Source organism: Abramis brama (assembly GCF_963993115.1).
Source record: "Abramis brama genome assembly, chromosome: 17".
Lineage (NCBI taxonomy): Eukaryota > Metazoa > Chordata > Actinopteri > Cypriniformes > Leuciscidae > Abramis > Abramis brama.
In genome coordinates this window covers 15,460,246-15,473,816 of record NC_139979.1, presented here as the reverse complement: position 1 = coordinate 15,473,816, position 13,571 = coordinate 15,460,246, and the positions used below count along the sequence as shown (strand labels likewise).

At 38.7% G+C, this 13,571-nt stretch overlaps 2 protein-coding genes across 2 annotated transcripts; one reads left to right on the top strand and one right to left on the bottom strand.

Moving 5' to 3' along the window:
- Positions 1-144: 144 nt before the first annotated feature.
- LOC311066738 (uncharacterized protein) lies at positions 145-9,611 on the top strand. The gene is made up of 12 exons (XM_084088068.1): positions 145-227; positions 509-557; positions 3,027-3,057; positions 3,916-3,996; positions 5,263-5,402; positions 5,504-5,629; positions 5,716-5,761; positions 7,101-7,172; positions 7,273-7,679; positions 7,780-7,884; positions 8,873-8,963; positions 9,244-9,611. Exons 2-12 carry the CDS (start codon positions 510-512, stop codon positions 9,264-9,266), a joined length of 1,170 nt encoding a protein of 389 aa, XP_083944194.1. The 5' UTR covers positions 145-227; position 509; the 3' UTR covers positions 9,267-9,611.
- Positions 9,612-9,768: 157 nt separating this feature from the next.
- rbm12ba (RNA binding motif protein 12Ba) lies at positions 9,769-13,521 on the bottom strand. Its single transcript, XM_084088067.1, has 2 exons — positions 13,392-13,521; positions 9,769-13,174 (listed from the first exon to the last, which is right to left on the bottom strand). Exon 2 carries the CDS (start codon positions 13,142-13,144, stop codon positions 11,582-11,584), a length of 1,563 nt encoding a protein of 520 aa, XP_083944193.1. The 5' UTR covers positions 13,145-13,174; positions 13,392-13,521; the 3' UTR covers positions 9,769-11,581.
- Positions 13,522-13,571: the final 50 nt, after the last annotated feature.

Sequence of the window (13,571 nt, the reverse complement as noted above, 5' to 3'; positions counted from 1 at the left end):
TTTGATAATGACTTGATAATGATTAAATCAATTGTACTGTATGAGTAAATTATTAAAAGAAAGGAATTGGTCTGCGTTCCATATCGAGGACTTTTATTTTGGAAAGAGACGGGAAACGGACAAGGGTCTTAGTTGTGTTATTTCAGCCGTTTCAGTCTCATCTTCTCATTTTCAAAAATCAAACACGCTTTTGCTGGATACAAGGTTAGTAAAGCAAAACCAAACAGGTAAATAGTTTAATAAAGCTTTAAAGATATGTATTGTAGTGAGTGCACTGTGCAGTAATCGCGCTTCATGTTACAGCGAGTTTAAATGTATCTGCGCATGATGCAGCGTTAAATCGCCTGATTTTTGTTATGTGCCATTGCCGCCATTGTTTCACAGTCGAAAGAGAAGGACCGTAACGTTATATGTTAGTTTCAATTGAGTTTCTACAATCTTAATTTGAATGTGTTTTTAATTACAGCAATAATGAAAAAAATAATATGTGGCTATTTGTTTTTTACAGCATGGAAGCACGACTAAATCCTAAGACGAGGGGCAGGGGCGGTGGGAAGGTGAGCTCTAATAGTGCACTACATCATATCAGATCCAGTCAATCAGCGTTATCCTCACCCTACCGCGTGGATCTAGACCATTTACAGACATATTTAACCGTTTAGAACAGTAGTTCTCATTAAGAACTTCTCAACCACTGGTCACTCAAAAATAACAACAGGAATTTGTTATTGAACGGCCTTTCCATTAAATATGAATGCATGTTATTGATCTCATTGCAAACAATTAATTCATGCATGCTTTGTTTATTCATGCTTGTATATTAAATAAACATTAGTATGCATGCACATTTATCCAGCAACATATAGTTCAATTTTTTTTTTGTGAAACCACTTTTCTGGTGACATGCAGGACTTCCCCAATTATTTAGTCCACTTAAATCCCATTTCTGTACGCTCGCATTCATCTGCCTCCTTTGTTGAGTGAATGATTTGAGTGCATCCCAAAATCCAATTAGCAACAGATGCATAGAACAACGGATGTTCATCACAATTAGTGATGGGAATTTCGGATCATTTTACTGACTCGGATCTTTGAGTCTCGTTCAGCAAAATGAACAAATCTTTTCTTTTTTTTTCTCAATTCATTTCGTTCATTTCAGCAGAATATATTTGAATTGTAACATGTTAATAGCCAAATTCCCCAACACATCGACTTACGCAAACGTTGATCACATTTAAAACAGAAATAATTAGTTCACCTCTCGAGTCTTCGGGTCCGAGATGTACGTTCATCACAAGTTATGGAAAATAACCTTCATGACAGAATTTCATGAATGTATAAATTGTAAGATTGTAATTGTAATTTGAAACCAGAAACGCATCACGTAACTAAAAAACTAAAGGAGCTTTTCCACTGCATTGTTCAGCTCAGTTTGCTTTTCCACTGCAGTTTAGTACCACTTCACAGTGGGTGGGATTATAGACTGTTCATTATAGTTACGCTGCCTCTACTGGCGTGACGTCATCGGAAACGCGACTCAAACACATGCGCACAGGAGCAATGGAGCATATCTATGGTGTTCTTGATTCTCGGCATGTGGATCTTTTTCACTGCAAGACGAAGAAGCTTGTTTTTTGGGGTCAGGTGTCTCATGTCGCAAATCCAATGGCACTGGGAGTGACGATTCTCTCTTACCAATCAGTGATCTGCAGTGTTTACACGTCACATTTAATTATCGGTACGGCTCGCTTGGAACCTCAACTGAGGTGGTACTAAAAAAAGTACTAGGTACTGTACACAGTGGAAAACCCCCCAACAGTGAGCTGTACCGAGCCGTACCATGCAGTGGAAAAGCACCTTAAGTGAACCGTACCATGCAGTTCACCAAAGCTCAGCCTGACACGGTGATGCAAACTGCTTGTTTGATGGGTATTTTTGGAAAGATTCATATTGTAGCTAGCATCATCATTCAGCTGTTAGGATACAGATCTTTCAGCAAAATGAACTGAAAAAGACTGTGATCTCACTGTGACCAACTGAATTTGTCATAGTGTTGAAGAGGTGTGGGAATCCTGTTTTTTTTTTTTTTTTTTTTTGCAGAACATGTGACTTTCTTCACCACTCAAATTGTTAATCTCTAACTCTAAGAGATTAATAGTAAAATGATATTAGTCTCTACCCCTATTGTCTGTGAGGTTTTACGAGTATTTGCAGGATATTCTTCTATTTGAAACCGAAAACAACAATATTAAATAACAAAGAGAGTATTAATTACTAATAAAGGAAAATGGTTAAGTGGTCATCAAATTCAGCGCAGATCTTTTATAAGCAACTTTTGACACAAAGTAGTACTTTTTTCCTAAAGTAGCTGAAATGTAATTGTATATAAAAATATTTTTGTGCACCAAATCAGCATATTAGAATGATTTCTGAAGGATCACGTGACACTTAAGACTGGAGTAATGGCTGCTGAATAATCAGCTTTGCCATCACACGAATAAATTACATTGTTTTAAAATAGTTAAATTGCAGTAATATTTCAAAATATCACTACTTTTTTTATCCAATAAATGCAGCTTTGGTGAGAATAGACTTTTTTTGAAAAAACATTAGAAAATCTTACCTACTTCAAACTTATGTCCATAGTCTGCCATTGACCTGACAGTGCTTTTTTGTCCGGTAAAAGACAGATAAGCACTAATGTTTAAAAAAAAACATTCTGCAGTAGAATGTAACTTGCAGAACATGTTACTCCTGTATCATCCCATATGTTTTCTTGTTTGCCTGATAGAGCCCCATTCTTGGGGAGATGAATAAAGCACAATTTTTCTGTTGAGTGTGTTTGGCGAAGAGACACTTTGTGTCCTCACGTCCAAGGACTGTCAGCTTCTACTCTTAAAGTGGAGCGGAGAATTCAAGCAGAGGAGGAGGGCGAGCTCTGCTCTTCACCTCCGGTCCTGTTATATCTTTCTAATTCCTCTCTATTTCTCTCCCCCACCAACGATTTTATTTGTCGCCTGTGACAGAAAAAGCAGCAGCTCTACAACGGTGACATAGGTAAGTGCCGCCCTCAGGACCCTTCAGTTCTGCCCTTCAGCTGTGCCTGGCCTTGGTAATGTTATTGCCATGTGCCACTTCTGGGTTTTTCAGAGCTTTGGAGCTTCAACCCTGAACACATCACACAAGCACAGCTTTCAAACTAGCACCTTTTTCAGACCAATGCTTTGCACTGTGTACATATTTGAACTGCGGTGTGCTGAACAACATTAGAAACATCAACATCGAGCTCCTTCGAGCAACATTAGAAAAGTCTAGACCTGTTCTCGCCATGTGTTGTAACATCAGGTCGAGATCCAAGAATGCTAGGAGGTGGAGTATCCCACCTTCGATCCCTGTATGCCCACTTAGGGTCATCTAACTATAGTGATTGTGGCGCCTTGTTAAGGGCATGCATTAAGCTGCCCAAGGAAAGTTAAAAGGAAATTCATTATACTTCAGGTGCCACTAGCCTTGAACTCAATTAGAACGCTTATGCTGCTGCAGTGTGATCGGCTGAGGTCTCAACTGGTGTGCTTTTGTTGTCGCTCTTTGCTTGTGACCAGAAATACAGCAGGCATCACTGCAGCATTTTCATTCAAATCTGTTGTTTTTATATGTTGTTCAGCGTTTAAGTGCAGAGAGGAGAGTTGTGGCTCACTTTTCTGACCACAATTTTTCATCAACTATGACTGTTGCCTATATGTAGGCCTGGGGGTAACCGATGAACGAGTGCTTTAAGCACTCAGCTAGTTTTGTTTTTCAGTAACCACTTAGTACTGTATCAGTAGAGTGGGTGCACTTCTTTACTTTAAGTCCTGGGTCACAATTCCTGCCCACATGCTTTTTGATTTTACTAATTCATGTGTTTTTCATCAGTCTTCACCTCCAAGAATGGATCCATCCAGACCATACCCAGCCTGAACAAACGGCTCAAATCAGTCACCGACACTGTTATTGGTGGGTAAAGATGTATATGCTATTATATAAATAAATATGAAAATTATTTTGCTTCCTTAAATGGCTTCAGTGTACTTGACTGCTTTTTGTTAGTGACCGTATAGCTGGACTGAATCTTAAAGGAGACATATCATGCTTTTAAATTGTTCCTTTTTACATATAAATCATACATTTGTAGTCTATATAAACCCTAACCTAACCCTAACCCTAACTGCAATGCTTGGGTCTGAATTCCTCATTATTATAGCTCCACAGGCCCCTTTTCTACCCCTTTTCTGATGTGCGTCTGAGAGCAACTCGTTTTGGTACGGTCTCTTTAAATACAATTGAGACACTTCATACCCCGCCCACACTCGGTTCAACTCCACCCCGTTCGGCCATTTTTGTAGTTTGATAGCAGAGATACGATTATCTAGCGGCACAGAAACTTTTTATTCACAAGTTATTAACAAAATGTCAACAACGGAAGACTTGTCCAGCCAGCCTTATATGTTCGAGCCAGAGTCGGAGCAGGAGCGAGATGAAAATGAAGACGACGAACCTGTAGAACAACGTCTTCATATGGATGTATCGCAATGGTGTGTTCTGTATTTACACATGAAACTTTGGTCTTCCGACCTTTTACCACCGTGTCGATTTATTTTGATTAATATGTGGGAGAGAGAGCAAGACAGCGTCTAGTTTGGAGACGGTGATGTCTTGTTTACACTTTCGCCTGGCTCTGAAGAGAGAGAGTGAGCGCTCGCGCGACCGGGTCTCTCTCTCTGCTCGTTCTTTCAGTTAAACATGCGTCCTGTAACAAGCGCGGCAGTTCATCTACATTAAACGGTGTAATGAAGCGTGTGGGTTACTACATCCAACAACCGAACATTTTAACTTACCCTCTCGTAACTTCTGCATCCTTTAGCTTGGACTACAAAATTGCAGCGAGAAATAAAAATGGTGGATTGCTCGAAGTGTTGGGCCGGAAGTCAATGTCCTTATTTGGCAGTTCCGCTGCAAATACTGTGACGTAATAGTTCAAAAAACGTCATAGATAACAGAAAAATCGGAACAGGTTGAAAAATATGACCAAAACAGAATATAAAGATATCAACGAAGCACCTGAAGAGAATAATTTCATATTTTCTGTACTTCTAAACACTCCAAATATACAACAAAATGCATTTAAGGGCTAAAAAAGTGCATTTGGCATGATATGTCCCCTTTAAACTACTTTGAGTGAGTAATCTTATGTTTGAATACATATTTGCTTTGTGTTTATAGGACTGCAGTACATATGGGAGTATCGAAGCCCATCTAAGTCGGCTCCTCCTCATTATCAGTGTAAACTGTGTGTAGTCCAGCAGCTGCAGAATGAAATAGCTGCTCACATCACCGGCTGGAAGCACAGTTTCAGATACATGGTACGATCTTCACAATCACTTCCAGATAGATCTCGCAGATTAGCTCTGCCCATGCCTCTGATATAATACACATCCACATTATTATTATTTTTGGTAAACAGAAACAGAACCACAAAGACAAGGTTCCTTATGAGGAAGAGGATGCGCTTAAAGATCCAACCACAAGGAAAGCCATTAAAGCCGCTGCTGCTGAAGTTGAAAAAGCTGAGGGAAGAGGTCAAATTAAGGTAACAGACTGATGTGCTGATGTGCTCTTAAGACTTACACAAGTACTCTTTAATTACATAATCTTTTTTTTTTTTTTTCCTTCCAGATGGTGCTAAAGGAGCCATGTGACGTTATGGCCTTTCAGGGCATGAGTAAGTCAGTTATTTTCTGTTATACACCATTCATTCTATTCCCCATGAATAAAATCCAGCCCTGTAGTTTTTCTCATTGAATACTCTTTCACTTGGAAAGACGTAATCTTATGGAATGAAAGCTGGTTGCTGTACTAGACATTTCCTTAACTGCACTTGGGTGTCCTGGTCACCTGTTATAGACTGACCCTTACTTTGTATGGATGGATGTCATACTACCCTCAGAAGACACTTCATAACGAATAAAGAAATTATTCACAGCTTGGAGTAAATTCAGATGCTGCAGAGCAACAAACGCATGAAAAGAACGCACGAAATTTGCAAGACGTCTTTGCTCTGCTCGGTCCTTATCTTTGCTATTCATTCCTTTCTGGTACAAAGCAGATAAACGCTAAATTCTCCTAACTGCGCATGTGTAAACCCTATTAAAACTCACTGAGATGATATAGACAGAACAAAACATAATAAAGTTCTCACGCAATTCTTCTGGCAGGATAATTTTATTTAGCAAAATATCTCACCATTCACTGATGCGTCCAGGTCACACTAACTCGCCATTATATGTTTGGTCGAAAATGCAACTGCTTTCATGTTTTGCTGCAGGACAGCAAATGTAAGTAAATTCTGTAAATTGCAGGACTGTGATATGAGGGGAGTGCAAAGTAACATTTTATTAACAGTGTTATTTGTTGTCGATTCTGATTGGCTTGCATGGCTTTATCCTTCTCCCTACACTGCCGCCCATAGGTTTGGCATAGTTATGATGGCGCTCGACGGCATATTTATGCGGGTTGATGTAAATGACATCTTTTTTGAAAAAGATGTTGTGTGCGCGATGTTACTGAAAACGGAGGGGGCCCCTGGGAATATTTGTTTCTCTAAATACCCGGCTATGTGTAAATGTGGCCTAAACATGCATCATCGTTTTCAAATGCCTCTTGTTTTCATAGTCCATACTACAATGCGAAAATGCCATTTTCAACTTTATCCAGTTTGGAGAGCGTTTTCAAAAAGCTTAGTTTTTTTAATAAAAACGCTGTCTCAGTGTGGACAGAAGGCTAAAACGGAGAGAAAAACATGCCTTTTCAAAGAAAAATGTATTAGTGTAGACAAGGCCTATTCCTGTCTATCTGCACTCAGTATCCTTGACATTCCAGCACAAAAAAACTCAAACTTCACTTCACTTCCCCTCTAGCCTTCCTTACCTCCAGTTGCACCAGACATAGTCAGTTGTTTTATGTTGAATGTTATTGTCTAACCATATTTATGTGTATTTAGATCTACTGATGAATTCTATGCATATGCCATCCAGTTATATCCAGATGTTTGTTTTTCTTAGAGTCCGCACAACCCAATCTAGGGTTTACAGGAACTGGCATTCTTGGGCCCCCTCCCAGAGGCATAAAACACGGTTAGTGTCTCACTAGTGTGTTTGTTTGTGTTGATAGAAGCAAAGGTTAAAAAAATGTATTTGGAAAGATTGTTGCTTGACTTTTTTCTCACATTCTCAGGAGGTCCATTTGGAGGTCCCTTTCAAGATCCCATGTACATGGGGGATTTTCCACCCCGTGGTGGCATGATGCCTGATTTCGCCCCTGGCATGCATGGAGGTATGGATGATCCTCCAATGAGGAGAGGTTATTCTGATATGGAAGACTTCACTAGCCCTGGTCGCTATGGTAATGGCATGTCTGGACCAGACAGGGGGATGATGGAACCAGAGGACATGCATCGTTTCCCTGATGATGGACATATGGGCATGGGCCCTGATGGTTTTGGGCCCGGCCAGCGTAATGATGGTATGGGCAGACCTTTCCCTAATGACATGTCTATGAACAGCAGCGGGGACAGATTGATGGGACATGGCCCTAAAGGCCCGGAAAACAACAGCCTCCCTGCAACACTGCTCAAATATCTGGTACTGTTTTCTTTTGGATTTACAGTGTTTGTCGAAGCACTTAAATTGTTTAGATTATCAACTGTTTGGAGTTAATAAACTTTTTCTTGTTGATTATTAGGATTCTTTTCGTATTGAGAATGAGGACGATGCTCAGATTGTCTTAAAAGTCACACAGAAGCTCACAGATGTTCTGATGGAGTACCGCCTCAGAAGCATTTCATCGGTAAATGCTTCCAATGATTACTTATTATAATATGCATATATTGTTTTGTTGTTGTTAATTCAAAATTGCATTTCTACATCCTGTTTACTGGCTCAGATCAAATTCAGGAATAGAATTGGAACTTTAAAAATCACATTCTCAGTGACAAACAACTTTGGTTATTATATGAAAATATTTGACCTCAGAATCTCAGTTGGCCCAGATAAGGTTGTACACATAAGTACAGGTTATTCATCAAAGAGACAATACACAATTTAGTCTAGTACTTCTAGTGTGGAAATTTAAAAACGGTCTATTTGGGTGATTAAGAAGCAAACAGGGAGTTTTTTTATTTGTGTTGGTGTAAACTGGAAAGAGGTCATGAAACCAGCTGCAGCTGTTTTGTTTGTGAACAGGATGTGGTATGCTTTGTTTCCTTTATGAAGTATGATGAAATTTTCATTGAAGACTTCAGTGATCTCAAACCAGTTTTACTGGGTTACTTTTAAAAATAGGTTTGTAGAAATATATTTTAATGCAAGGCATATACCTAATTCAAACATTAATGAAGGATCATTAGTGTTTGATTTAGGTATATGCTTACTTTGTAATTAGTTTGAAAAGTTTAGTGTCTTAAATTAATAAATTTTAGTGCAATGATTTTTGGAAAGCAGTAATTAAAAGAAGTAAAGGCTTTTAATGTTGTGGTACTCATGGAAATAGCTTATTTTCTCTTCCTCATTCAAGCTAAAATGAAACCCTTGTAATAGGGTTTCTCCCTTCTTGAAAGACTTGCCATTGTCTTGTCTTTTGTAAATCTACCATTGCCTTTGTAATTTTTCTAAACCAATCTAAATAAAAGTTGTGGCAAAAACCATGCTGAGTAGGATGAACTACAAGATCTAAAGAAAGGCAATAAGTCATTTATCACATGATTAGCTTTGTCTGAATTATTAAATAAAATAAAATGGGTTTTCACAGTTAAGTTTGAATTTGAATTGTTTTTCAGGTGCCCAGTCTGAAGCCCCTGCCCTCAATGAACTACTCATCCTCATGTCTTCCAAACAGTTCTAATGACAGATTCTCCAGCGGCATGCCAGGTATTGCACATTTATGCTTATTTTTCATTAATTTACGAAGACTCTACTTTTGCCAGTAAATGGTTTGCATCCATATAAAACGGTTATGTAAAATACAAGCTATTGTGTGGAATTTCCAGTATCATGACTCATTGATTCTATGATTTCAACCCTACTCTGCTAGAAACCGAGATGGGCACAGAGGCTGATAACATGAGCCGAAATAAGCAAAAAATAGCATGTCTGTCATTGTGATAAATGCATAAAGTTAATTTTCACTCTGACTCCTCTACCTTCACAGGTCCATCAAGATTCTACAAATGAACGCTCATCTGATGGATGTAATCAAGACCTGGATCCAGCCTGCTTTGCCTGTTTTTGACATGGCTTTCTTGACTTTGTTCATGACCAAACAGTTTTTTTTTCTTGCCTTTTAGGTCGTTTTGTTTTTACAATGTATACATGGGTAGATTTATTTTAAATGTTTAATTTTTCTCTTCCTTTCTCGCTCGGACATGATAAACATAGTTGTGTGCAGTTATTTGTAATAGCAACAATTTTTAGTGAGTGATTTAAACAGTCTTTAAGTGGTCAGTGAAATCTTCAATGTGACATTTTGTTCTAAAGGTCTGTTGCCATAATTGTAAAATAAACTCATAGTTCCTTAAAGCTCATTTTGTATGATTTGTTGGTGCAGTTCCTATATCCCTTGAAGACATCCTCACTTCGATCAGGTTGTCCCATAGTTTGATTACAGCATCTTGTAGTCTTGAAATTAAGCTCTTGTCCCCGTTGTTGAATCACAGGACCAAACAACAGTTATTTTGCCAAGAGATATCTCGTTTATTATTAATTGTCAAGACATAGGAGAGAAAGTCAATTTACTGGAGAGATGATGTCCGTACTCAAAGTTTGGGCGTGTATATGCCGACCAAAGGAACCTATCCCTACAAGGTGGTAAAACGTTGTTCATGTTTAAAATAGATGTATGTCATGCTACACAGTCCTCCTTCCGTAAAGAGAATACTTCAGTCAACATTTTCCATAGCCTCGCATGGGAGAACATCTGCTACATTGCATGTACATTCCACTGTGGTTAAAATAACTCCTCTCAGAGTCTCTGACATACCTCACACACATTTTCATGTACTTCAAAAATAATATTAAATAATAACATTTGTCTTCATCTCCATCAGTTTTGATCTTATATCACTGCTCTCCGGTAGAATTCAAGATCTGCATTGGTACAATGAATTTTTATTATCTGTAGCCTGCTTAAACTGGGAAATGTGGTGGATTGCATTAATGGAACAATGATACTGATCAAACAACACCCTCAAATGTTTTGTTTGATTAGGGTTCTTAAATATTTATGTAGACCACTTTTCATTGATTCTCATCTCATTTTCTCTTTATGTAGTGCAGTGCAAATGGCATTGCGTATATGAATTTGCATCATGTCGTGTTTCCATTACCCTTGCAAACTGAGATGGAAAACTCCCCAATGGAAACACATCAATTTCACAAAAACTCCCATAAATGGCAAAAAAAAGTTTTTACACTCACATGAGGTGGTTTTTCAGGCAATCAAAAAAGAAATATGTCGCAAAACTACAATGGAAATAGTTTACAGGTACATTTACAGGTCACCTGACATTGATGGCGGACAGAAGATGAGACAGAGTTCTTCATTAAACTCATAAAAGACAAGTATTATGGGAATACTGGATTGTAAACAAAGAAATGCCACAATATTTTACGACCTTGAAGCAGATAGGAGGGAGAAACGCCTCATATTCACCGCTCCCAAGTATAAAGGGCTGACCTCGCCATTAATGCTTGGATAACACACTGACATCTCCTTCGATTAAAAATAATGGCTAGTGCGGTGGCTGAGATATAATTTAAAATATTAATTTTTATTGACAAATTAGAGACTGAAAAATTGTCTGAAGCTGCTTGTGCAAGTTTAATTGCAATATAACATCAAAATGTCAAATTAAATACAAATTTATCAAGTCACGAAGACAGAAACAACTCACAAGTGGTTTCTGCTTTAGAAATAGGAATGTATAGAAATGGCAAATCAAAATACTGGCTACCATACAGACCTGGTCAGAAACCATTTTAAACATCTTGTCTGTAACAAATTTCTGATAAACTTAAAATATATACAGTCAAACCGAATAACTCAAAAACTAAATTTTAATATGCAATACAAGATATCTGGGATATATCCGTATTTAATTGAAGCCAGTAAGCTGTGTGTTCAGCAGCAACAACTGAGCTGGAAAAAAGCAGCAAGTGCAAGAGTTTTAAATGTGGAGGTGTACAGACATTTTTTAAGCACTTGGAGTAGTCCTTAATACTTTGGCAACCATTGTATGAAAAATATTGAGGTATTTTTTTTTTTAGTATGCTCCTTCCATGTGGTACTCAAAATCTTGACTGGGCATCTTCAATTGTTGTACCCATAATATTGCTTGAGCTCATTGATTGCCAGAGTTCCAAATTTCTACAGCATTTGGCATGAGAAAGCTTGTTATAAATCTTCAAATGAATTATTGTCCTCATTAACATAGATTTTACACCACTGTTGGTGTCTGAAGGTGCTGAAAACATCTCACATCTCCAGTTGTTCAACTTGTGCCAAGTATCTTCTCCATCTGTTGACGTGTGATGCAAGTGAGTAGAATTTTTGCTCCCATAAAATGCTTGCCATGAAGACTCTGGGCTTGTCTGGCGACTTCCTCACATCCAAACTGCACGATGGCTTCCCCAACGCCATTGCCCTGGCTGTCCACAAGCAATATGATTGCATTTTCAGAGATGTGAAAGTGCATAAAAAAATCTCTCACTTCTTGTTTCCTGATATCTGCAGGAAAATTGCGTGCATATATACACGACATGGTTAAATGTGTCTTTCCATAAGGCGGTGGCCTCCAGACAGTACATCGGTTTCTGCTGACTATGGCAAGCATTTCTTCTTTAGTAATGGATGACACTTCAATGTTTTTTAAGCCAACAGTAGTGCCATTCATGTTCAGAGCTGAGGCGTAGTCTTCTGCATGCTCAAAGGTAATGAACGCAGTGCTTGTCCTCTCTCCCCACTTGTTTAATAAATGTTTTATTCTATGGTTTGGGATTTCTTGACAGCCGAAAATCTTCTTGATCTCCGTCTTGGTTATATTCCTTGAAAGATTATTGACAATAACAGATTGTTCAGTTTGAGGGGATGGAAAGTTTCGGCAGAATTTTTTAGGAGATCCTGGGGAGGGCTGTTCTTCTGCATTTCTTTTGGTTAAGAAACCTCTAATTGCATTTCTATCTGCCTTGACCTCTTTTTGCTCTGATAAAGTGTGAGGCTTGATGTTTTGCATGAAATTTTTTGACTGCTCCATGGCTTCTGTCCACATCTTCTCATGGGCAAATCTGACCTCAACATTGAATTCTTTGAATTTTCTGTGGCTGTATTTCAGTCCTTCCTCTGCATCTGCAAAACTAGCCAGCTTTGCCATACAGCACCAGCCCAGTTCCAGTCGAACTTTCATAATGACCTCCAACACTGGCAGTCCCCGTAGGAACTGGTAGATCTCTTGTTTGGCAACAGAGTCAGGAAATCCATAAAGCCGAAGGTACCCTGGCTTACAGATATTGAGGTTTTCTCCTCTGCTTTTCTGCTCCTTAGATGCCAAGTCATAAGAAAGACTATGCTGAGCATCCGTATTTGTTTGGTTGTCAGTTGTGGAATGATTGTGTATTTTTGGAACATTTTGGTTGATATCTTCAAGCGTTTGGTGGGCCGGACTTTGGCAATTCACTTTGTTGTCTGAATGCGGTCCGTGAATAGCAGCCATTAGACTAAGCAAAAGAGCTGCATTGGTGTCAGATGGCGATGATGGCACTATTTTGGTCTCAACTGTTGACTTTGGTTTACTCAATCTCGACTCCATTATTCTCTTTAACTCAGCCAGACTGCTGATATGTAATGAAATAGAGGAGCCTCTGAGGAGTCTTCCAGAGTAGCGCATGGCTAGTTGGCCTTCTCTCTCTGTATTAAAAATAATGAAAGCTTCACCCATCGCACCACCGATGATATGAACGCCACCCTCAGGTATGTGCAAGCCATGGAAAAATCTGCGAATATCTTCAGATCCTGCCTCTGTGTTTAAACCTTGCAAACGCAGAACCACTATTGTCATGATCAAATTCTTCTCACAAACCACTGAGATCTGTTTAAAAAAAAAAAAAAAAGAGGCAAAAAGCAAACATTTTAGATATGTTTCTTGAATATGAAAAAAAAAAACACACACACACACACAAACGATGTACAAACTGTTTTCTCCTTTCTGTTCAAAACTTCCAAAAGGGCAACAACAAAAAATCACACCAGAAAATTCCCTTACAGCTAAAAAATCGAAACAAATGTGTCCTCAGACCCTTACTTACCGTTTGTTTTTCTTTAAAACATATACTTCAATATAAAGTGTTCCCTGCACACAAAACTTTTTCTGTCACAGAAAACACGCGGTAACCTGCAAACTGCACACCACATGCGTCCGGTGAGTAACTCGCAACTTCCTCTGGAGAGACTTTTAAGAGGGGCACGGCGGCGCGCACGCAACACGC

What these genes read in the sequence shown, in the direction of transcription:
- LOC311066738 (XM_084088068.1), top strand. Translation starts at nt 510, where the DNA reads ATGGAAGCACGACTAAATCCTAAGACGAGGGGCAGGGGCGGTGGGAAG. An exon ending in GGGGCAGGGGCGGTGGGAAG is followed by an intron (nt 558 to 3,026) that starts GTGAGCTCTAAT and finishes CGCCTGTGACAG; the next exon opens with AAAAAGCAGCAGCTCTACAA. An exon ending in AGCACAGTTTCAGATACATG is followed by an intron (nt 5,403 to 5,503) that starts GTACGATCTTCA and finishes TTTGGTAAACAG; the next exon opens with AAACAGAACCACAAAGACAA.
- rbm12ba (XM_084088067.1), bottom strand. Translation starts at nt 13,144, where the DNA reads ATGACAATAGTGGTTCTGCGTTTGCAAGGTTTAAACACAGAGGCAGGA.